We start from the raw sequence: 24,383 nt of genomic DNA, 5'->3' as shown, positions 1-24,383 counted from the left end.
ATCCATAATATGGGAATACTGAGAGTTTTATTTAATAGAATTGCTGTGAGAATTATGTGAATTAATATGTGTCCAGCACTTAGAGCAATGCTTGGTACAGAGTAGGTGCTCAATAAATGTGAGCTGTTGTTATTCTCTTTCAGTAAATAGTGAATTTTACATATATAGTCATAGACTTTGGTGAAGCCAAGCCAGCTGCTGTGCAAGACATTACAGAGCCATGAGGGAGTTTTAATTGCACAGTATGCATTCCTTTGTGTTATCTGGGTTTTTTTTCCCTCTTTATTCATGTTACCATCAGTCTCTTTCCTCGGTACCATCAACCTGTGGTCACCAGTCAGGGCATTCTATTTGTGTTTAATGCTGGAAATTCAAGGGTGCTTTCAGAGCAGAGCTCCATGATTTTAAGAGATTCCCATTAAAGCTAAAAAAAGTATGTGACAAGTCCATTTTCCCTGCCAAGAATGTAAGTGGCTTCTGTGAAATCCCATGTGACTATATTTCTTTTTTTTTAAGACTTTATTTATTTATGTTAGAGAGAGAGAGCTCACACAAGCAAGGGGAGGGGCAGAGGGAGAGGGAGAAGCAGACTCCCCGCTGAGCAGGGAGCCCACCCGATGCGGGGCTCGATCCCAGGACTCTGAGATCATGACCTGAGCTGAAGGCAGATGCTTAACCAACTGAGCCACCCAGGTGCCCCTATGTGACTATATTTCTTGATCTGATGAGGACTAGTTCTCTAGGAAGTCCCTCATTTTTTAATCCTAAAAGAAATCAGTATTCAAAGTAAAAATCCTTTAAAAAAAAATTCTTCATATTCTGATCTATGCTTTGCTAGTTTAGATTTTTATTTTCTGATAATGGTAACCATTATCAAACATTTACTGTGATGGTTTTAAAGATATGCCCATATATTCCTTGATGCTTGTTCCCTCAAGAGATGGAGCTTAATCTGTCTCCTCTTGAGTGTGGGCTGGACTTAGTAAGTCCCTTCTAGTGACCAAAGATGGTGGAATGACCGGATATCATGTCTGATATTAGGTTATAAAAAGACTGTGACTTCTGTCTTGGATGTCTCTTGTGCTCTCCCTTTGTTTCTTGAATCACTTGCTCTGAGGGAAGTCAGCTATCATCCTGGGGCAGCCTGGGGAGTGGGAAGTCAGCTGCCATGTCATGAGGACACTTGGGCTGCCATTGGAGAGACCCACAAAGTGAGGAACTGAGACCTGCCAAAAGCCATGTGAATGAGCCTGGAAGTATACTTTCCCCTTGTTGAGCCCCCAGGTAACTGACAGCTTGACTGCAAATTCATGAGAAACTCTTGAGTCCCAACCACCGAGCTAAACCATTCTAGAATTCCTTCAGAAGCTGTGTGAAATAATAAATGTTTTAAGCTACAATCATGATGAATGACTCTATCTTGTATCCATTTCTTCAGCAATAGAGTAAGTCACACTACCTCACATAATTTATAGCAGAAGGCTAGTTATAGGTTGTATATAACAATAAGTGTGGCCAGGAATTTTATTTTTCTTTTAAAAAGCAAAATTGACTCTATCCTGACACTTTTCATTCTTTATTGTAAGTACATCTCCTTGGTGCATATTATAATTCAGTCTCTCCTCTTTAGTGATTAGTCTGACAATCATGTGAAAATTCTTCCATTTTCTTAGTAGTTCTGCCTCTTACCAATTAAGGAAGAGCCAGCCCCAAAGACTCTCCCTCTGGAAAAATGATCCAGGTTCTTGGGCTTTGCCCTGTTACAAAGCAGGGTAACTGAATGGGGAAGTTGTATGGAGGAAGCATGTATTTTTTTTCATCTGAACCTATCTTAGTATTGGAAACTCCAAGGTTCAGTTTCTCTTAGAATTGTATGAAGCTCATACCTCATCATATTTTAAAATATAATACATAACTTGTACCATTTGGCAAATTTAGGTAGAAGGCATTGAATAAACCTGCTTTCCATCTGCTGATCAAATGGAGTCTGAATTAAATAAACTTCTCCAATACAGATGCTAAAATCTGGTTTCTGCAAGCCTTTGGACCTTTAAAAGTTGACTTCCAGAAAGGTGGTCCTAAATCTCAGGCAACCTATTCTCCCTTTGGAAACTAGGTATAAATCTACCAGGTTTGGGTCTAGGATAGATTATTCCATTTGTGTACACTCTTGAAGGCCATAAGAATTTGCTAGAGTTCGTGATCATATTTTGAAAAGTATTAGCTGGTCAATTCCTTGATGCTAGGTGAAATACATTCTTTTATCTCTGGATAATCCTTTACTTTCTTCTTTATATTAAGATATTTCTTTCATGGAGTGACAGTTCAGTGTTTTGCATTCAGAAACTTTCAGTACAATACATAGTTTTATAATTATTTTTAAATTATAGCCTTAGAGATTTAATTCTTAAATAGTGCTAAGATACTCCTCCACCCCCCCTTTATTAAAACTCCTCAACTGAATGTCAGTTAGCCATCGTAACAAAGGACTGATATAACGTGTTTTTAATTTAAGATCCTGAAGGCTGGGAATTTCCCATTGTACATTCATTTAAATTTGCCAGCAAGCAAAACTCTTTAGAAGGTTAAACATGTAAACTGAAAATAGAGCAAAAGAAAATCAAGTATGGTAATTTACTATCTCCAGTGTGGAAAATGGGCACTACAGCATATGGTCAAAGCTTTTACTATTAATTAGGTGATCACAGAAAATTCCATATGGATGACTTGTGAACATTCTAAAGTCAGGCTGGGAATTTGCTTCTTTATCATGTTTTCTTTCTAAACACAATTTTCTTAAATAGCATGTGGGTCCATATTCATATTTACAACTTGGTGATGTTTAAGAGCTTTGACATTTCTTAATGTCACTAATTTCCATATTAAGATTTGACAAATATTTGGACTCACGTTAACTCAGATGTCCTAGTCATCATCACATGAAAAGAATATTTGAAAAATCTTTCTCAGAGTATGGAAGAGGAAAAAAGATCCCCTTTCACTGACTTCCTTAACCCTCCCCCCCACGCACATACACACACAACCACACATACATGTACACATATGGTCCGAGCTTTCCTCCCCACCAGCCTTGTTCCACTAACTCCTATTCATCAGCCAAAACTCAGCTCAGGTATCTTCTTCTCATACCACTGCAAGCAGGTTTCTGTGCTCACCTCTCTCCAACCAAAATAGAATTGTTTTTCTATTCTCTCCCCTCTGGCACCCCACTAAACTGTGACTTCTTCACCTCAAGACTGCATCTTTTGTTTTTGAGTCCCCAGTTCCTATCAGAATGCCTGGCAAGGAGTGACAGTTCATCTGAAGCTATTTATAACCAGAAAGGGCTGGTTAAAAGCTTGCTAAATGAATGAATAACTTCAGCCTCCAGGCTAGTTCGCAGATGAGTTCAGAGGCTATATATGCATCATTTATAAGCTCAACCAGAATCTTGTTGCAGCCAGAGCGGCAGATACTCAGCAAGTAAGAGATAATGCCGTGCTGGGGTTTATAGCTCCTTCAGGGGCTGTATGAGGCCAGGCCAACATGGGAAACCACATGCTGGGGTGCCCTCCTGCCCCACATCCCTGCTGCCTGGCGGTTTGCACTGTCTGTGGGCCAGGACCACCTCTGTGTGAGCGAGGCTCCTGCAAACATTTTGCCTATTCAGGAACTCCAAGGAGTGAAGTAGGTGAAGAGAAGCATTCCCCCTGTGGGGCTCTAAACAAAATTCAATTACATGAATCATACTTCATGTTTAAAAACCTTGTTCTCTGTTCAAGTCAGAGGTTGGCTTTGTTACATTGGCCTGGAAAACAGACGGGCGATAAGTGAAGAAACTACCTTCAGAAGAAGCCAGTTCAACTTGGGGTGGATCCAAGGGAGCGGTGGGGACCTGTGAAGGTTCACTTCTCGCTGCCAGGCAGAGCGGGGAGCTTTCTGGAGATGCCGGGAGTAAAACTCAGATAAACGGAGGGGGTGCCCCTCGAAGTATTGTGATTTTCAGTTCAAAAGATGTCACCGGCAGTTCACATAGTAAGAAGTTAGGGGTCAAGAGGGGATTTAGACCTATTTAGAGCACAGTGTTGCCTGTTTAATTATAGAATCTCGTCCTTCTTACCTGACCCGGCCAGCTCCTTTATCAGTTGTGTTCCTGAGACTCATGCCTTAAGTGTCAATTTCAGCTCTTGGGCCTATAACTGCTGAGGCTTTCTTTTCACACTTGGAAAATAGGAGCTCTTGGGTTCAACAGAGACTCGTGCTAGCAGCCTGGAATATGCCCCAGTTCTGAGGAGGTGCCCAGAGTACCAGACTGAGCCGCTGAAATGCAGCTTAAGTTCTGGTTCCCTTGCAAACCAGCCGCCGATCTTAGTTCCTGAGCCTGTTGCCTCATTTAATAAATGCAAATTAATAATGTCACTCAAGATCATCAGAAGAAGTATTTGACATCACTTCACAAACTCTGAATACTATCCAAGCCTCCATCTGCTGCACTGGAAATGTTACATTCTAAAAAGCTCAGGACCCCTTCCAGAATGACGTAGTCTCAGGGATCTGGGAGATGGTGTGTGTCCGACGGTGTTTCCAAACTGATCAGCCCCTCACCCTCACTTACGCCTTGGGGTTTTCACTTTATTATTGTTTCTGCCCTCCAAGAAAACCACGTCCTCATTTCCCAGCTCAGCCATGTATTAGTACACGTTAACAAAAAGTTTTCTTTGAATATCGAGTTTATAGATTGTCCTCCACTGATCTTTAGTAGAAGCACATACAAACTTTAGAGAATCCTTAAATAAAGCTGTTTGCTGCCCAAACCGACTGCTTCCTTGCCACACTCCTGAGAAGGTTCTGCATCTTAGAGGAAATTTTAGAAGCCGGACTGAAGGTGTCAGACCTGGGTCCAAATTCCAGCTCTTCCACCCAAAAGCTTGCGTGACCTCGGTGAGCCTTGTGTTCCAAATCTGCACAGTGGATGGGTGATGATGATGATGATACATATTTGGTCAGACTAAGTGAGGTCAGGGTGTGCGAGCAGCAGGCAGAGTGCCTGGCCCGCTGTAACTTGTGTAGATAATGACTTTCATTTTCTTTTGTGACTTGAAATTCTGTAACTCCTCCTCTTTTGTCTCCTGCTCACTAGCTCCCCCGACCTTGCTTCAGCCTCACCTTCTGTAATGTGACACCCAGGAGGCCAGGGCCTGTAGCAGGAACCACCTGGCTGCCTTGGAGAACTGGCTCTCCCTGGTCAGGGTTTCTTGTGCAACAACTTTGTCACCCTCAGCCTGTTCCAGCTGCCCTCCACCCTCAATGGTCATCCCTTGGCCCTTTCTGGACAGCAGCATCTAATCGTGTCATGTGGTAGTGTCCCAGAAGTGTGATGTCTGCAAACCCAGAGCCTTCTGAGCACTGCCTGTGATGAGTCTGGGGCCTGGCATTCTTCCTGATACCGTTTCTTCCAAAATGGAAACAGGGAAGGCGAAGGCAGTAAGGCTTATTGGTATTTCAGTTGGATAGCCTCAGTCTAACTGAAATGCCAGGTTGGTTCAGCAAGGAAAATTGAACAACTAAACAGAAAGTCCAGTCAAGTCATTGTGGGCCATGGTAGAAGACTCTCAGTGGGAAGGAGGAAATAAATGCCTGACATTAAGAACACAAAAGTAAAAAGCCTGAATTTGGTAAAAGTGAAATAATTCCTATAAATAAATTAAATTAAATGTGGAAAATTAAGAAAATTTTTCAAAAAAAATTTTAAACTGACTTTAATAACCAGTATTTTCTTTTTGTTTCCATCAAATCTTCTTCTGTGTATATTTACATACCTATTTATTGAAGTAAATGAAAATTGGAATATTTTATATAGTTTCTTTCAAGTAAAACTACTAATGTAATATATTTTTAAAGAAATTTTATGTACAATTTTACTTCATTTTTCACTTATGAGTACTTTCTCATGACAATATATGTTCTTCAGAAACACTAGATTTAATGTTTATACTATGCTTATTATTTGGATATTTCATAATGAATATATGTCTACTCATTTTCATTATTTCTATTGTCTTGCTGTTTTAAATAATTCTGTGAGGTCAGTCCTTGTACATGAAGCTCTGTTCACATTTCTGATTATTTTCTTAGGATAAAATTCAAGAATTGGCATTATTGAGTCAAAGAGTATAAACAGATGTTTATTCTGTTCTTTGTTTCAAAAGTGAAGTATGAAGAAATCCCCTTTAGAAAGCTGTTCCTTTCATGCGTTTTTATTGTACAGATTCTTTTTTTTTTTTATACCTCTTTCTTTTGGCTATACGAATTCATTACCCTGCTATACCTCCAAGAGAGGGCAATGGTCAGGGTGCGTGGGTGGCTCAGTCAGTTAAGTGGCTGCCTTTGGCTCAGGTCATGATCCCAGGGTCCTGGAACCGAGCCCCATGTCGAACTCCCTGCCCAGCTAGGAGTCTGTTCCTCCCTCTCCCTCTGCCTGCCCCGCCCCCATTCATGCTCTCTCCCGTGCTCTCTCTCTCTCAAATAAATAAATAAAATCTTTTAAAAAGAGAGAGCTATGGTCTCATTTCCTCCCCATCGTCCTCCCTGGATTTCTCCCCACCACCTACCATCTCCCCAAACTGAGCCAAGCTCCTTCCCTGCCTTCACTCCCATCCACACACCCAGGCTCTCATAGCACTGTCAAAGCATTTGCCAGGCTGGGTTCTAAGGTCTGTTTCCATCTGGTCATTAGGCAGTAAATGCCTTGGGATTAAGGACTGTATCTTGTTTATTGTTCCAGCATCAAGCCTAGTAATTTGCATGCAGTAGGCACTGAATGAGGGAACAAAGAACATAAAGCTATTTAGCATGCGCGCACATACACAATCTTGTATTTATTATTAGGTACAGGAGATTGATGTATGAGAAAGAGGAGAAAGAGGGTCATTTTCACAAAATAACATGGCTGCATTTTCTCAGGTTTTTTTTTTTTAAAGATTTATTTATTTATTTGAGAAAGAGAGAGAGAACGGGGGGATGGGCAGAGGGAGAGGGAATGAGAATCCCAAGCAGATTCCATGCTGAGCTCGAAGCCCAATGTTGGGCTGGATCTCACAACCCAGAGATCATGACCTGAACGAAAACCAAGAAGCAGGGTCGCCCAACGGACTGCACCACCCAGGCACTTGGTATTGTCCCAGTTGTTGAGGCATAGATGGGATATCACTGTTTGGTATGTGCCCAGATGGGCCAGAAGGATTTTACCAGATCTTCGGGACTGCAGCTTGCCTGGAGACACAGCTTTAGAGTCAGTCTCATAGTCCATTGAACCCAAAGCAAGCTGGAAAGTTAATAAGTATTGGATGAAATCGGCCCCAAATCTGATTTGGTTTTATTTATTTGTTCTAAATGAACATAATTATACAGCCTTTATTTTGTCCCTTTAAATGGGGATATCAGTGACTGTGTTGTGTTTGGATGGAAGAGATTGTCTGGAAATAATTTATGTGTAACTGCAGAAACTGCCAATGGCATGCCTCTGAAGGGCAAACTCGGCTTTGGAGACTGTTTCTCCTTCCAGCTAGAATTCTTCAGTAATTGAAGCGTGCTAATTGACTTGGTGGCCAGGGAAGTCACGTCTGGTTATCAAACATTGTTGGTACTGGCTATAGTATTTTTAAAGTTAAATTTCATAACTGCTAGGCCAGGGTAAAATTTAAGATGTGTAATGGGCAATAGACATGAGATATCTATCCTCTATCTATCCATCCACACACACTACACAGCTACAAAATAAACGTATAAAGATGTATCTTCATTTATCTCTCTAGAACTGAATATAACTTGGATTTTGAATCCACATTGGATCTGATTCTAAAATCTTGCTCTGTTTACTTCCAGGTATATTCCGTAATTTCCTGATTTTTCTCATGTTCTTCTATTAAGTTCATGTTTTCATTCCCCTCTTCCCCAGGGGTGATCTGAGTGTCTGAGTGTTGTTACTGTCCTGGTATATCTGCTGGGATGATCCAGGTCTCCAGAACCTGTGGTTGGAAGGCCCACTCATCCCAGCTCTGAAGCACCTGAGAGTTGTCCTTCCTCCCTCAGGGGAAGCCCAGCACTTCTCAGTGGTTCGTTTCTTCACACGAGGCTGCCTACATGAGCTCATTCAACCTTTGCGTCTCCATACTGGGACAAAGGTTTATGATTTCTTGGGCTGTGCCCTGGAAAGCAAGGTCTAGGTCTTCTGTGCTTCAAGCTCCACATGATTCTTAGAGACCTACACATCGAAGACGCCCTCCTGTTTTCCTCTTTGTCTCCCCTCCATTCCCCCAAACCCCCACCACTTGGCCAACCTTAGTGGTGGGGGGCCAGGAAGGGAGGACTCATGAACAGGAAAACTCGCTGTTTGCTCCATCTTCATATGCCTGTGGTTTAGTCCAGAACCTGGACTGATGGATGCTCAAAAAGATTTTCTCTTGAGAATACTGTTTCTTTGTGAGCTTCCATAGTCTCTTTAAAGCTCAAAAGCTAAACATGACTACTTCTTTCTCTTTGCACTTTGGCCACAGCAATCCTAGTCTTCCCTAGGATGACGAATGCCACAGACTGAATGAAGTAGGGTTGTGTACACACAAGGGGACGGGAACTTCAGGGGATATCTCCAAATGGCCTTCTTCCAACACATGAATACGTAGATAGATTTATAGCTATATGGTAATTTAAATAATGATAACTGAACAAACTCAAAGGCCAGGTTTGTTTTTAATTGAAACCAAAGGGAAGAGGGTTGATTCTACACTAAGAGAAAAAAAAAGTAAAAAAAGTGTAATTAGTGGTTAAAGCACCAGAGGACTCAGGCTGCCCCCCTCGTTTTCAGCCTTCCTCTCCCCTCTTCTCTCTCTGCCTTTCTCCTCTCTGCCTTTTATTAAAAAGCAAATGGCCCTTTTATAAAGTTCCTATTATACCCACTCCCACAGCATACATAAAGAAGCAGAGACAGTACTTGTAATTTGCTGGGAACCCTAAAGAGAAGTGAGATATCTCACTGAAGAATTCTCAAATAACGTGAAGACATAAAAAAATGTAGACAGCGCTTCTCTGGCTTGTGTAGGAAGAAGCAAAGACCCATGAAATTAGTTTTATTTATCATTAATAGATACTGGACTTAGGATCCAGTATGTGATAATATAATTATAAATTAAGTTCAGTAGCATGCTATATCATCTGAACTAATATCAGCAGTAGTTATGAGCAGTGTATCAGTAGGCGTCATAAAAGCTTGCCTGCTTCCTTGTACCTCAAAATAGTCATGCCCAGTGAGTATAGATAAAAGCTCCTGTAGCAAGAGGACCTGCTAGCATTTTGTAAGTCTCCCCAACACATGCGATCGGTTTAATAGGAACCCACTCACTTTAACATGTTCATACTTAACTGAAAAGGAAGGATTAGAAGGCTGTCCATAAGCCACACTCAAGGGTGAAATAAAGATTATTATTACAGCATTTGAAAGTGAAGTTGAAGAACATTTCAATTTCAAAACAGCAAGCAAGAGCAACAGACGACACATCTATATTTTAACTCTGGCAAAGTGTGAAAATTAAGTGAATCTGATGGGTCAGATTCTAAAAGCTTGAATTATGACCTCCCCCCACCCCATTAAATAGATTATTTTTCATATTTAGGATGTCATACCTCATTTGTGGAAAAAAACCTTTCTGGCACTGATACACTGTTTCTTATTTCTTCTAGTCATTTTATTAATTACTATATGTTTGCCAAGGAAGAGCCCAAGTATACCTAAATCTAGAATTAAACTACATAGCACTAGGGTTTAAAATAATAGAATTTGTCATCCAGTTGACCAGCTCACATTCAGTGTGTGCCAAGCTCAATGGATGAAATTTTTGCTCAGGCAAAAATCTGAGGAAATGAAAATTCACAATTTGTAATAGACCTTTTTCTCATAAAATGGTAGTCCTGCCACTGTGCCCTCTGGAATGTGATGGGGGTGGGGGGTGTTGAGGCAGCTTTGGGTTGCGAAGGAGGACCCAAAAAGGTGCGATTTGGGGGAGCTTTCTATCTGTGCCCAGCCCAGGGACTCATATAAGCCTCCCTACATATATGGGTGTGTCCCATCCCTGCTTCCTCCCTTTGGAAACCCACAAGGAGAGTTTACCATACTAGTACTTCAGATCTTGAGTAAAGAAGTCCTTAATGTGTCCTCAGTAAGACTCACATGCAGCCTTAGAGATGTTGCTAACAATATTTCATTCTTCAGGTTGGCTCTGGGGCTCCTGCCAGTCTCTGTGTGAAGTAGAAACCCTCTAATGTGCTCTTCTGCTGGAATTCCTCATTGAGTGGCCTTCTTCTATGGTGGCTTTCTTCCTGGGGTGGGTGGGGGCAGGGTACGGCCTTAGAAGCAGGGTTCCCCATATGTACCTAAATATGTATTTTAGTGATTTTATGGAGATGGTAGTAAAATGTCTTAGGGAAGAAATACCTTTTTCTGCTTTGCACAAAAACACTGAATATGGGCTAGCAACAGCCTGCCTCCAGGTTGAAAGCAATGAACGCTCCGGCAACACACTGGTTGAGTTTTGCCACTCTCTAGCTGTGTGACCTTGAGCTAATCCCTTAATCTAAGTTTTGTCATCTGCAAAATGGAGATTATAGTACCTCATAGGCTGTTAAGATTAAAGAAATTACCTATGCCAAGGATTGGGCATAGGGCCTGACTCACAGTAAATGGTCAGTATGTGGTAGTTCTCTTAACCAACTGAGCCACCCAGGCGCCCCAGTATGTGGTAGTTCTCATCACTTGGCTGGTACAGGCCTCTCTACACACATAGATCTCTTTCCGGACGCCTCCCGCTCTAGGCTCTCATAGCATAAAATAACTTTCAGCCTCATTACTACTATAAAACTCATTACAGTGGAACTATCGGTTTTTAGTATGAATCGTTAATTAGTATTAATTCAATAACCTTGTGCACGGAGTTAGCCGAACGAGCGGTGATTCTCCCGGCCCAGCTACGTGCATTAATGTAACGTTGAAGAGGGCCTGCGTCTGAAGGAACAAGGACTCAGGCAGTAGACGAGAGAAAAGGAATAAAGAAGGAAAGATTAGAGCTCCCTCTTTAGTTCTCCAGACAACAGATCAGCCCTGACAGGTCTGTCTCTGCCGTGGCGTTAATTATTACAAGAAAGACTGGCGAACAAGCTCGGAGCAGGTCAGCTTTGGCAGACTTAAAGATTATGCAGACAGGGGGTGGGGGCCAGGGAGTCTTATCTACAAACTACCTGGCACTGTGTCTGTGTTTCAGGGCTCAGCACAGCGGTGGCTGTGGGAGGTGGAGGCTGGAAGTCCCCGCTGACAGTGATCTTATCATTCCCCATGATTCTTTCATTAGTGACTGCCTTCGCGGGCTCTTTTTCCAATATGTTGCTCACCAATATAATTTCTGTCTGTCACCGGGCCCGGATGTCATCTAGGCCCTGGAATTGTGTTATTGAGCTAACATTCGTTGTCAGAACTTTACAAGATAAACCTAATTCTCCTCATCCTATAAATGTGTTAGTTTTCCTATGCTACATATATTGAATGGCCTTCAGGCTGTTGACACCTTCACCGAAATTCTCTGTCATGCATCTGTGTGTGTGTGTGTGTCCCCGTCTCCCCCTCCCCTTCCCTACCACTGGCGACCTCTTCTCCACCCCACCCCCAATCTCTTGCTCCCTTTCCTAAAGAAAAAAATGGCACTTTTCCTTATACTTTTACAGAGCACTTGATGTCACAGAGGGGCATCACTATGTGGCATTGTGTGGGAGCGTGTCCTGGAGCATTATGAAACAAGGCTCCCAAGCCATGTTCATTCTGCCTGGTTTTCCCCATTCTGCCCAGCCTCCCACTCCCACTCCAAGAAAAAATAAAACTACAGTGTCTCTCGCATAAGAAAATGTTGTGGTAAGGTGTATTTCAGAAAATAAGGATTCTTGTGACTCTAGTTTTTATCTTTTTTTAAAAAGATGTATGTATTTATTTTAGAGAGAGAGAGAGCATGTGAGGGGGGCACAGAGGGAGAGAGAGTCTTTTTTTAAAAGATTTCATTTATTTATTAGAGAGACGAGAGAGATAGGGGCAGTGAGCATGAGCAGGCACGAGCCAGGAGGAGAGAGAAGCAGGCTCCCCGCTGAGCAGGGAGCCCGACGCGGGGCTCGATCCCAGGACCCTGGGATCATGACCTGAGCCGAAGGCAGACGCCTAACCGACTGAGCCACCCGGGCGCCCCAGGGAGAAAGAGTCAAGCAGACTCCACACTGAGCAGAGCCTGACATGGGGCTCCGTCTCACAACCTTGAGATCGCGACCTGAGTTGAAACCAAGAGTCAGATGCTTAACTGACTGCACCACCCAGGTGCCCCTCGTGACTCCAGTTTTTAAATCACAGCTGTGGGCACATGGAAAGTGGGGGTGGAGAGCACAGGGGGTTGAGGGTGCTTTGACTGGCACCAGGGCCGGGAGTTCTGCTCTGAGGAGAAGTTGAAGGTAGCTCTGCTAGAGGTAAGGTGAGGCTATTTGGCAGGGGCTGGGGGAGCTGCGGGCCTAAAGGCAGCTGAGCCTTGCTTGTCTGGTCACTGAGTCACTGATGGTAGAATTTGAATCTGAACTCGAACTGTCTGTGGGCCCTGCTGCTGTCACCATGGTTGCTGCTGTTCTCCTGGGCTTTGTTTCCAGCTGTACCGAGATTGTCAGCTCTGCTTTTCCTGTTTCATGTCTTGTATACTTTGCTTCATGCAGTGGATCTGCTGCTCCTGAAGTGCTGTGAATACATTTTGGTTTTAAATGACATATCGTGTTCATCTTAATGCAGAAAAATATAAAGAAAACAAAGTGGTCTAAAATCTCATCACCTATATAGCCCTGCTCATGTATTTTTTAAATAAGGGTATGAATATTTACATGGTTAGAATATACATATTGACGAAGCCCAAAGCGTGAGTCATGCCCATGCTACCACGGGTACATGTTATAAAGGCACCTCATGTCACCTCCGCGCTTAGCATCGCCCTTAGCATTCAGAGCCTGTGGAGTGTACAAAGCACTATTATGGAATGAGTGCTGTAAGAAGCACTTTTTTTTTTAAAGATTTTATTTATTTATTTGAGACAGAGAGAATGAGAGACAGCGTGAGAGGGAGGAGGGTCAGAGGGAGAAGCAGACTCCCTGCTGAGCAGGGAGCCCGATGCGGGGCTCGATCCCGGGACTCCAGGATCATGACCTGAGCCGAAGGCAGTCGCTTAACCAACTGAGCCACCCAGGCGCCCAGAAGCACTTTCTTTTAAAGGACTTTCTGATTAAAAAATATATATATATACAACAATGAATAAGGAAGGCATCACCCTGGCCCAAAAAGAGGCTGTTAGTCTAATGAGTCAAAGAATCATTGGACTACAGTTGCCTTTTGTTTGGCTTGCACTGTTTTTTTTAAATAAAAGCTGCCAACACTTAAAAATCAGGAGAGTTCACATAACAATGGCTTCCCTTCAAAAATCTGAAGAAAGGGGCGCCTGGCTGGCCCGGTCAGAGGAGCGTGTGACTCTTGATCTCAGGGTTGAGTTCGAGCCCCACGTTGGGTGTAGAGATTATTTAAATAAGTAAATAAACTTAAAAAAAAATCTGAAGAACTATTCACAAGGGGCCTGCATTCCCACATGGCAGTGACCTTCATCGCTGAGGAACTGCTGTCCCCTTCGCATGTGTTCACCGCAAGCCCTACGCACACTCCCGTGTTGTGGACCTGACGCCGAAACCCGAGGCCCATTGTGCCTTGTCCTCCTGCCTGCCCGCTCTTAGAGTAGAAAACACTTCAGAGGGGCGCCTGGGTGGCTCAGTCGTTAAGCGTCTGCCTTAGGCTCAGGTCATGATTCCAGGTCCTGGGATGGAGCCCCGCATCGGGCTCCCTGCTCGGCTGGAGGCCTGCTTCTCCCTCTCCCACTCCCCCTGCTTGTGTTCCCTCTCTCGCTGTGTCTCTTTCTGTCAAATAAACAAAATCTTTAAAAAAAAAAAACACTTCAGAACCCGTGCTTCTGTCAAAAGTAGGTGGATAAAGCTACTCTAGAAGGGCCACAAACTTTTTCTTACTGGCCTACTTCCTTGGAGACATTGGAGTTTGCAGTTCCAATTCAAGAGCAGCAGGATATTAAAGTTGAAAAGGACCTAGAGATCAACTCATCCCAGCCACTTGTTTCTGATTTCAGAGAGGTTTGGCTGCCTTCCGATTGCTCGTTATTGAGAATGTTCCCTGTACCAGCTTTGTTTAAGTGAATACAGTCACATTTCTATTAGGTGGACTTCGTATCACATAATCAAATTTTTTCCTGACTCTCAAATTTTTCTGTGACTTGCACCAAGGTACACTGTAAAAGGGGGCTAGTTGATGGGGACCATTCAAAACAGAAAGGTAGAAACAGGTCACAGAAATCTTGACTTCTGGGAGTAGGAGAACAGCTTAGAATAGGAAGAAGCGCTGATTGTTAAAGTGGAATCAGACGGTCCAAGTGTGTGACCTGGCCAGGTTGTCATCCTACCCGAGACCTAGTTTCCCCATCTGGAAAATGGGGACAACTATGCTTTATCTTGAAGGGTAATGCAGATTAAGTTACACAATGTGTTTAGCATTATAATGAAAAATTTCAGTCGTAGGGTCTATCATTGTTATTACTAGAGTAATCACTCTGGACTCCCAGGTTTTTTAGTCACGTAGTCACTCAGTACATGTGCCTTGAGCGGTGTCACCACGGATAATGGTGCCACCACGGTGGCGCCCCATTTTCCTGTCTGCTCAAAGGGGGGCAATAATACCTGCCCCTCACCCACACTGACGAGTCAGGAAATCAACTACAAGTGTGTTTGTGAGCCACTTAGTGGCGTTTATAGTGCTGAGCAAATTGTTATTACCACTTTGCTATTAATTAAACTAAGTTTTAAAAATACTGATAACTAGGGTTTCCAAAGATGCGCGAACTAACCCAAGTTACTTAACCTCCATTAGGATTTACATTTTTCTCAGGGCACCCCGGTGGCTCATTTGGCTAAGCATCCGGCTCTTGATCTCAGCTCAGGTCTTAATCTCAGGGTCGTGAGATCCATGCTGGATGTGGAGTCCACTTAAAAGAAAAAAAAAAAGATTTACATTTTTCTCAAGCTCAACTCACCAAGTGAATGAAGTGCCTAGTATCATCCAACCAGAATATTTAGATAAGTCTAGAAGAGATTTTCTTGTGTGCCTTTACTTTGTCTGTCTCCCAGAAATTACATCAGAGGGGAGAATGCTGGTTTAGAGGAATAGACTAATGACTAATTTGCATTTGTGGGTTTTCCCTAAAGAAAACAAGAATTAACAGGACAACGTGAAACTGTGCGAGATTCGCTCAAGTACAAACTGAGGTCAGAAGCAGACACAGAATGTGCCTGTAATGACAGCCATGGGGCACTTTCATCACTTCACAAGGTGCCACGGCCTTGGAGGGTGTGGTGAAGATAGAAGCCCTGCCCATGTTTCATTTGCGTTGGACCAGAAGCCTCAGCTGGCTGGAGGGAAGAACTCGGGACAGGCCTGGGCAGGAGGCTCTCTCTAGTTACGGGCAGTGTGCCTGTGAGCGGGTTATACCTGTACAGGACGGTCCTCATGTTTTGATCAACATGTAAAATGTATTTTGCTACAGTTGAGCGTCTCCCTGCTGTGGCAATATCTGGAAGATGGTGTGCATCGCATTATTGACCTAAGTGGACATGTTCGGAGCAAGTCAGAAGGAGCTTAGCATTATGTCAGATCGGGATCAAAGAGACAGTGTGTGATTATTTATTCATTCATCCGTTACTTTGTTTATTCAGCAGATATTGAGCACCTGCCATGTTCTAGGCATCAGCATTGTAGTAGGGAAAACAAGCAATGCCTTTACCCTTGTGAAGTTTATATTGTACAGGGGAAGATTGGCATTAATTAAATTGTTTAAATAAATATACAAGATATTTACACAGTTGTGCATTGTGAGGGCAGTGAGGGGAGTAAAGAGGAGAGAAGATCTACCCCATCAGAGAAGACCCGTCTGATGATGTCACACTTGTACTAAGACATCCCATATGCATTAATCAGCCGGTGTCAAAGACAGGGAAATATACTAGGCAGAGGGAACAGAAGACAACGAAGGATTGGCATGTTTGGGCAGCAGAAGGGAGGGAAAGCAAGGGAAAGAGTAGTATGATATGACATTGGACAGTTTGGGTGGGGGCCAGACCATGCAGGACCTGGCCACCATCATTTTCACCTGACGCTGAAATAGCAGTGCTTAGAAAGGACAGTGGCTTGGACTAGAGTCAACGCAATGAGAACAAGAAAGCTGGAGGGGTTTAAGATGTACCTTAAAGGTAAGAGTGGCAGAACTTAATGCAGGACTGAATGTTAGGAATGAGGAAAAGAAAAGAAGAAAAACAAGGATGACTCCTAGCTTGAGTAACTGGATTGTGGTGCCATTTTCTGCGGCTTGAAAGTTAAATAACTTGCTAGACCTCACTCGATTAGGACATTGAAGTCTAGTCTGTGTGAATTTGCTTTTTTTCATTTTTTTAATCTGTGAAGTGAGGTTAACAGGTTAAATTTCCAAGATATCTTCCAGATTTGCAATTACATTCTCTTCTAGACTAAATTGTTAATATAGAAACATCCTGAGGTATTAAGTAATATTGTCAGACCCTGGCATGTGACAAATAGTACTATCATGGAATAAATCTTTTATATCAAAACTTGTGGCCAAAATTTGGGGGGGTGTTTTTTTCTCATGCAAGCAAAAGAAAAGGTGATTTTGTCCATTTTCTCTTGGACATGATGTTTTTCTGGAGTCTTTCAGCAACAAGGTAGCTTGTTCTGTAAAGTAAGATTACATTATAGACTCTCTCTTGCAACCCCAAACTACAACTGCAAGGCACAAACAATAAATTGCCTACAGTGAAGCAGTTTTTGAAGATTATGCTTAGGCCGCCACCCAGGATATAGGCAGGTTTCTATAGAGAGGGAAAGGTGACATTTCAGTGATCCTAAAAACTGCCTGCAGCTCTAATCCACCATCTGGGGCTCACCCGTTTTGGCCAGGTCTAAGATTCTATTGTTAACAAAGGCAGTCCCAGCTGTCTCAAAGCAATAAATGTCTAAAATACATGTCATGAGATAGATCGTTTTTACCCACGGAACAATGGAATTGTGTCCTTGACAAAGGAATTGGCAGGCCAGGAATCTTAGGTATATGCAACAACATGTGAGTAAAGCAAAGCAGACACTCTAAATCCACCCAAAGACCCCCTTATTGGACTATAAGCCCCTGAACCAGTTAGGATGCTACAAGGAGCAGAAAAATCCAGCTTAAAAAGCCATGAGCAGTAAAGATATTTAATGTCTCACAGAACAAGCCCTTTTCAGGCTGGTTCAGCCATTCCGTGATATCTTAGGGACTCAGGCTCTTTACCTCTCTGCTCTACCTGCAGCAGAGTGCCTTGACCCGGAGGCATATTGCCTCATATTTCAAGATGGCTGCCACAGTTCTGGGAAACAGGTGAGCCAACACTGGACCAAAGAAGTGGGTCATTTTCTTCATTGTGTCTCCTTTAGTGAGAGAGAAAGCCTTTCCCAGAAGCCCCAAGCAGACATCCCCTTAAGTCCTTGTCTATGGAACACGCAGGTCTCCCCCCACCCACCGTCTAGAAGGTAGGACATTACCCGAGACTTGTTCCCCTCTCCTTTATTTCCTTCACTCTCTGTGACCTCTCCATTTAGGCTTTAAATAATCTGTCTCCTACCCTCTATCTCTATGTTTACTACATTAATTCAGATCTTCATTATCTCTATCTTTCTCCCTGGTTCCACTTTATCTTCCATATTGCCACTGGAATGATCTTTTAGAACACATATCTCACCATGACACTATCCTGCTTAAAACCCTTCCGCGATTCTTAATCACATACGCGATTACATTGCAATTTTTTTTCTAGCTGTAGGAATGACTTCTCCCCTCTTTTATTAAAAAAAAAGACTTACGTGGCAGCTCAGTACAGCTAACAGATGGGTGTAGACCTGCTGTGCTGAAATGGGGTGGGGAAAGGGCCCAGAGCCAGGTGGATCCCTCTGGTCTTCTCAAAGGGACGCCGCAGAGCCCTTCCCTGGATCCCCGGCAGTACAGGATAATCGAAACACCTCCACACCAGTTGACACGGACCTCAGGAGTGTCAGCCAGGCTAGCAGCACAGGCTTGGATGGTAGTGGAGCCCAGGGTCAGGAACGTGGTCTCTCAGAGTGTGCAGAGTGAGAAGGAAAGAGGTGAAGAGGGCCAAAGAGACAACTCGAAGAGGTCTATGAACGCACTGCCCCCAAGCCATGCAATATCCAATAAAGTTTCTATTTCACATTCAGACTTTACGAATGTGCCTTATAGTCTCTGATTGTGTTAGACAAGTTAACCTAATCAGATGCTTGAGGACAAAGTGAGAATGTTTGAAAACCAAAAGGCAACTAAGCAAAAACTGAGAATAACAATCTCTAATGGTATGAATGGTTTTTGTGTTTACGTTTTCATTTTTACAGTGTTTTTTAAAGGTAAAAGATTTGCAATTTGCTTGGAATCCCTAAGATTAGACTTTTTTTTTTCTTTCACAAAGCTTTTCATATCAGAAATCCTGAGTTGACCAATATTTCATGTATTTCCATTGCCGACCAAGGCAGTTTTGAGTTAAATGGCTTAAGAATGGAATTTCAAACTGAACTATAATACCTGAATATGCTAAATATTCTAATTATTCTCCCTGCTCCTGATATTGACCTGTATTTATTCTTTGTGTCCACTTAAGAATTCAGTCTTGTTTATTGTTCTGTGAAGGCTAAAGAGCTGTTTAGGTGCAGTTTACATTCTGTTATAGAATAGGACCTTCTAAATGAGGAGGGAAATATTGATGAAGACACTGATGGATAATTTTCACAAGCAAAGGCGTTAACAGTTTCAAGCAACAGCTTAATGGGTCGTACATTTCAGCAGGCATTTGCATATTCAGTGACACTGTCAGGAGGGAGGCAGGACAGAGGAAACAGTCGGACAGAGGACACCAGGCAGGAAATAAGGCCAGGCTCCAGGGGGACCACACTGTCCATCTCTATTTGCTTTTATCCACTCTCATTTCAAGAGGGGTTTGAGAAGAGCTTGTCCTTTTGTGTCTTTTATAAAGTTCCAGGCAAGCAGGTCGTCCGTCTGGCTCCCCTTCTGGCTCTGACCACCCCAACCCCCACCTCCCATCTACCTAGATCTCATTTCTGTCTTCACTGTAGGTTTTTCTGCTTCTGCCTTTATAGTCTGCCCCCATCACACCCTGGAGCTGACCTGTTTCTGGCTGCCCGTCTTTGCATCAGACTTTGTATAGGCAGCTCCTTCACGGCGCCATAGGATCAGGCTGTTGGTATCTGTCATTTACTGCCTCTTCCAGACCCTCCAGCCGAGGAGCTCACAAGACCCCCCTCCTCCCCACTTTCAACTGGGGCTCCACAGAAATGAGGCACCAATGAGAAGCAAAAAATATATATCAACTGCCAGAAGCTTCAGACTGATTTTGATTCTCTCCTAATCCTTTTAAATGTGATATGTGTTTAAATTAAGAGAAGCAGAAACAAAAATGATTTGGGAAAATGATAATGTTATCCTAGCCTATTTCAGTAACATTCTAACATGGTTAAGAAAACTGCCTGTCAGATTTGATCAGTGTTGTTGAAGTGAACAGCCATCATTCTCAGGAGTGTCTGGAGTTAAATTCTCACCCAGCAGGAGCAGTTTTAATGACCGAAGAATCCAGTAACAATAAGAAATAGCTGAATCTCAACGCACCGCTGACCTCTTACAATGCATCTCTCCTCCGTTTCCCAGGTACAACGTGTCTGATTGCTCTACTATCAGATAAGGACCTCACGGTGGCCAATGTGGGTGACTCGAGAGGGGTCCTGTGTGACAAGGACGGGAACGCCATTCCTCTGTCTCATGATCACAAGCCTTACCAACTGAAGGAGAGAAAGAGGATAAAGAGAGCTGGTGAGCTTGTGAACACCTCCAAGTACTGTCTGTCATCCTGTCCGGTGAACAGGGTGGCTTGCTTGGACTGCCTGTGGGGGATAAGATATTCAGTTACCCCGTGACTAGTAGATCAGCACAGAGGCTGCTGCTGAGGTAGCTGAGACTTGACTTTGTGACATTTCTTGGCAAATAAATGGCCACCAAACTTGCCCTCCTCGTGGCCAAAGATTCCAAAAGAGCCCCCCAAAAAGCCCTTTCCTAGTTTAAAGGCTAATGAGATCTTTGGGCTCCTGCTTGCCTTACCCTGCTTCCCTCCAGCCACACCAAACTAACCGTTCCCCAAGTGAGCCATGTTTCTGCTAGCTCTGTACCTTGGCAAGTGCCAGCCCCACCAGCCAGTGGATAACAATTACTTGTCCTTTAAGACCCAGTTTAAGGGTATCCTTTTGGTAAGCCTTCCCTGTCACTGCACCAAAGGCTCCCCCAGTCTAGGTTAGGTGCCCCTTCATTTTCCCAATATCCTATTTGGGTAACCTATTGGGTTACCTTTCACAATATGGACATACCTGGCTCTCTTATCTGTTCTGCCTTCCTGATTGTGAGCTCTTTGAGGGCAGGAATTTGGTCTTGTCCCTCTCTATACTCCCAGCATCTAGCTCAGTGCCTGGCACAAGTAAATATTCTGGGGTTGGGGGGCGGGCTCTTTTCATTTTTTTTTTCAACATCTAGAGACTGGGGATACAAACTTACATTCTGGAATTGGGATGGGATGGGGAATGTTAACAATAAGTAAAAATAAGTAAATTATCTAGTATATTATAAAGTGATAACTATTATGAAGAGACATAAAGCAGGCAAGGGAATGGGGAGTATCGGGGGTGGTCACTACAGGCCTCACTAAGGTGATATTAGGACAAAGACTTGAAGGAAGATTATCAGTTGATGATTACATTTTCATGATTCACTATGGGGGATTCTTTTCTACCCATGGAAAGGAGGACTCCCTCCCTCTCCAGACTGACAACTGCAGCATGTTGGCTCTGCACAATATGCCAGGCGGCAGGCCCAGCTGTCCAAGGGGAGCTCACGTACCCTGGGTCTCTAACCAGAATGGGCCCCTGCTGCCCGGGGTAAATGCAGTTGACTCTCTCTCTCTACAGGTCAGCCTCTGCCCGGAACCTGATCAACATTTGAGTTTTCACAGTAGGAAACTGTACTTTTGAGTCAAAAACTGTTGAAATGTATTACAACCTCCTGCTTCAGTAACTGCTTGAGGTGCAGAATAATTTTTAATGAGAGCTTTAGTCAGGCTTTTTGTTGTGGGATGGAACAAACTATATTTTAGGAGTATCTATCAAGCTCTGATGAGCTGCAAGCAGTCTGAGCAAATACTCTGGCTTCCTTACTTACAAAGACACCATTTCCCCATGAGTCTGCTGTGACCCTGGACTTAAGATTCAGTTAGCCTACTCCACGCAAGGATGTGTGTACGATACCTGGAAATGTCATCTTAGCATCCTGCGTGCCCTTCTGCAATGGCATTCCCATTTATCCTCTCTCCTCGTCCCTGCCATACCCCCCACCTGCACCCGCACCCTCCAGGGATGCTTTATAGAGGCCAGTTTGGACACTGTCTCCAAGGAGGTTAATCTAACCTGTGTCAAGGGGTATTTTATAGCAAGGCTTAAGGGACAGTGATTGATTTTATTACCTTTACGTGTATTTTCTCTGACCTCAGCCTTCCTTTCAGGACACCTTTCCCTGTCCTACTTAGCATAACAATACACTACAACCAGTCTGGGCCAAATACGAGTTGGTCCTTCTGTCTTCACTCCTTTTATTGTTTCCAAGAACAGCAACATCAGCTGCCATTTATTGTTTGCTCAATCTGTGCTGGGAGCCAAGCCTAGTTCTTTACATATGATTTCTCTTTACAAACCTTATGAGCTTGATAATGTTATCCTCATTTTACAACCAAGGAAGTAGACCCTCAAAGAGGCATGTGTGCCCAAGGACACACAGCTAGTGAATAGTGGGACGAGAATTGAAACCCAGGACACTGACTCTGGAGCCCATGCTCTTGCCTACTAGACCACACTTCCTGGAATGTTCTCATACATAGAGGTCCTACCCATCGTTCAAAGCCTCGCTTTATTGCTCACTCTCCCTGATCATCACAACCAGGTATCATTGCTCCTCCTTCATCTGACTACAGCATTTAGCAGGTACTAGTTTCTTCTCGAAAGAATACTGCTTTGTGCTCATAGTTGTTAATACATGTAGCTTTTCCTTTCTGCTAGACTATCTGCTTCTTTAGAGAAAGGTCTGGATCTTGTATAAGTTTATAGCCCGCAAAATGCCTTGCATGGAGTATACATTTAATAGATATCTGACAAATAATATGTGAATGAACAAAGTCCTCGCTCCCTTAAAGAAAAAATAATAATAGACAATATTGAGTGCATGGAGTGCATGTGATACACAGGCACTATGCTAAGTGATTTATATGGAGTAACTCCTTTATTTCTCACAAGTCAGTGGAATAGGTACTATTATTGTCCCCATTTCATAGCCAGGGCAACCTAGAATCAGAAAGCTAGAGCTTCTCAACTGAAGTGACAGAGCCAAGAATCAAATCTACGCAGTCCGACCCAAGAGCCTGAACCTTTCTCTACTGTGCTAAAATACACCCTTCTTTAATCCCGATCCTATTTGGGGAGCTGTTTTGAGATCTAGATGCACCCAGGGGCAGCCTAAAGCTAAATGAAGTAGCCCAGTGGTGTCTCTGGTTCCCGTCCTCATGCCTTTCAGCGCTCTTTGGCCATTGTCCTCGAATCCCTACCCTAGGGCTCCCTACTGTCAATCAAGGAGCCGTCAAGGTGTTGTTAAGTTAAAACCAATGCCCTCATCTACATGCATCTGCCTACCCTCACTAATTTTACTGATATATTCCTCAGAGCCTTTAAGATGAGGATCTCCTGGTAGAGTGTGAAACCTCAAGCCATGCGGCGGGAAGGCTACTTCTTCCTGGCAGTGCCCAGGGGAGGTGAGGGGGGCACATGCAGGAGATGAGCCTTGTGTACGTGCACCCAGACTCTCCCGTGTGTGTGAGATACCAGCTGCTCAAGCTAATGGGCTCATTCTGTCTTTGCAGGTGGTTTTATCAGTTTCAATGGCTCCTGGAGGGTCCAGGGAATCCTGGCCATGTCTCGGTCCCTGGGGGATTATCCGCTGAAAAATCTCAATGTGGTCATCCCAGACCCAGATATCCTGACCTTTGACCTGGACAAGCTCCAGCCCGAGTTCATGATCTTGGCATCAGATGGCCTCTGGGATGCTTTCAGCAACGAAGAAGCCGTTCGATTCATCAAGGAGCGCTTGGATGAACCTCACTTTGGGGCTAAGAGCATAGTTTTACAGTCATTTTACAGAGGCTGCCCTGACAATATAACGGTCATGGTGGTGAAGTTCAGGAATAGCAGCAAAACGGAAGAGCAGTGAACCCTTCTGGGTCTCGGCTGCCCTCGCCGAAAGGACTCTCAACACACTGGTCTCTTCTAATGTAGTGAAAGCGTGGGAGTTACAGTTAGGATCAGCCACCTAGACGTGGGATTCCCCTCCCTGGTGGGCATAGGTCTATATGCAGTAATGAACAGAGGGTGCTCTTGGCCCACATAGCTGAGAGGCTGGAAAATGGTTTCTTCATGTGTTCCCAATTCTTTCCTCCGATGTTCAAAATATATAAATATATAGCTGTAGATTCACAAGTATGACGTGAACGGCACATGTGCCATATATTCTCCCCTTTGGGATTCTTTTCAAGACCTCTTCCAGGATTCTCCAGGCATCAGACTCTGTCCTGTCTTTGGAGTGGTGCACAGAGCAGGCCTCCGGAGCTGCAGGGGATGGGCTACCGCGGCCCCTGTGAGTCTGGGCGGACAGGCCGATGCCCGCTGCTGAGAGGCAGAGCTATCCTGAGAGGGCTTTGTCCTCCTGAGCCCAGCTTTTGGGCTCAGCAGCAGCCCAGACACAGATGTGAAATGGTTTATTATTCCGTGGCCGCTTTTGGAGACGGGGGGAAGGGGGGAGGATAAGAGCCGCCCGTACAGCACACATAACCTTTTCCCCTGGCTTCCTTTCTTACTTAAATAGACTCTGTGCCACCTGACCCGTCTCCGTGCGTTTATCCTAATCGTGCATTTATCCTAATCGTGCATGACCTTAACCTTTTGCGTCTACCTTACCTTATGTAATAGGCAGCTGTGAAACCACCACCAGACACCACGATTTTTTGTCTTA

General features: G+C 43.8%; 1 protein-coding gene across 1 annotated transcript in view; it reads left to right on the top strand.

Moving 5' to 3' along the window:
• Nucleotides 1-23,585, top strand: part of PPM1L (protein phosphatase, Mg2+/Mn2+ dependent 1L) — a 293,781-nt gene extending 270,196 nt beyond the window's left edge. The window contains exons 3-4 of the mRNA XM_044920178.1: nucleotides 19,941-20,102; nucleotides 23,239-23,585. Coding sequence (XP_044776113.1) covers nucleotides 19,941-20,102; nucleotides 23,239-23,585 — 509 coding nt within the window. The remainder of the gene's footprint in view (nucleotides 1-19,940; nucleotides 20,103-23,238) is intronic.
• The last annotated feature ends 798 nt before the right edge of the window (nucleotides 23,586-24,383 follow it).

The sequence above is a fragment of the Neomonachus schauinslandi genome, chromosome 1 (assembly GCF_002201575.2).
Source record: "Neomonachus schauinslandi chromosome 1, ASM220157v2, whole genome shotgun sequence".
Taxonomy (NCBI): domain Eukaryota; kingdom Metazoa; phylum Chordata; class Mammalia; order Carnivora; family Phocidae; genus Neomonachus; species Neomonachus schauinslandi.
Note: the sequence above shows the minus strand (reverse complement) of the source record. Positions and strands in the feature narration are given on the sequence as shown.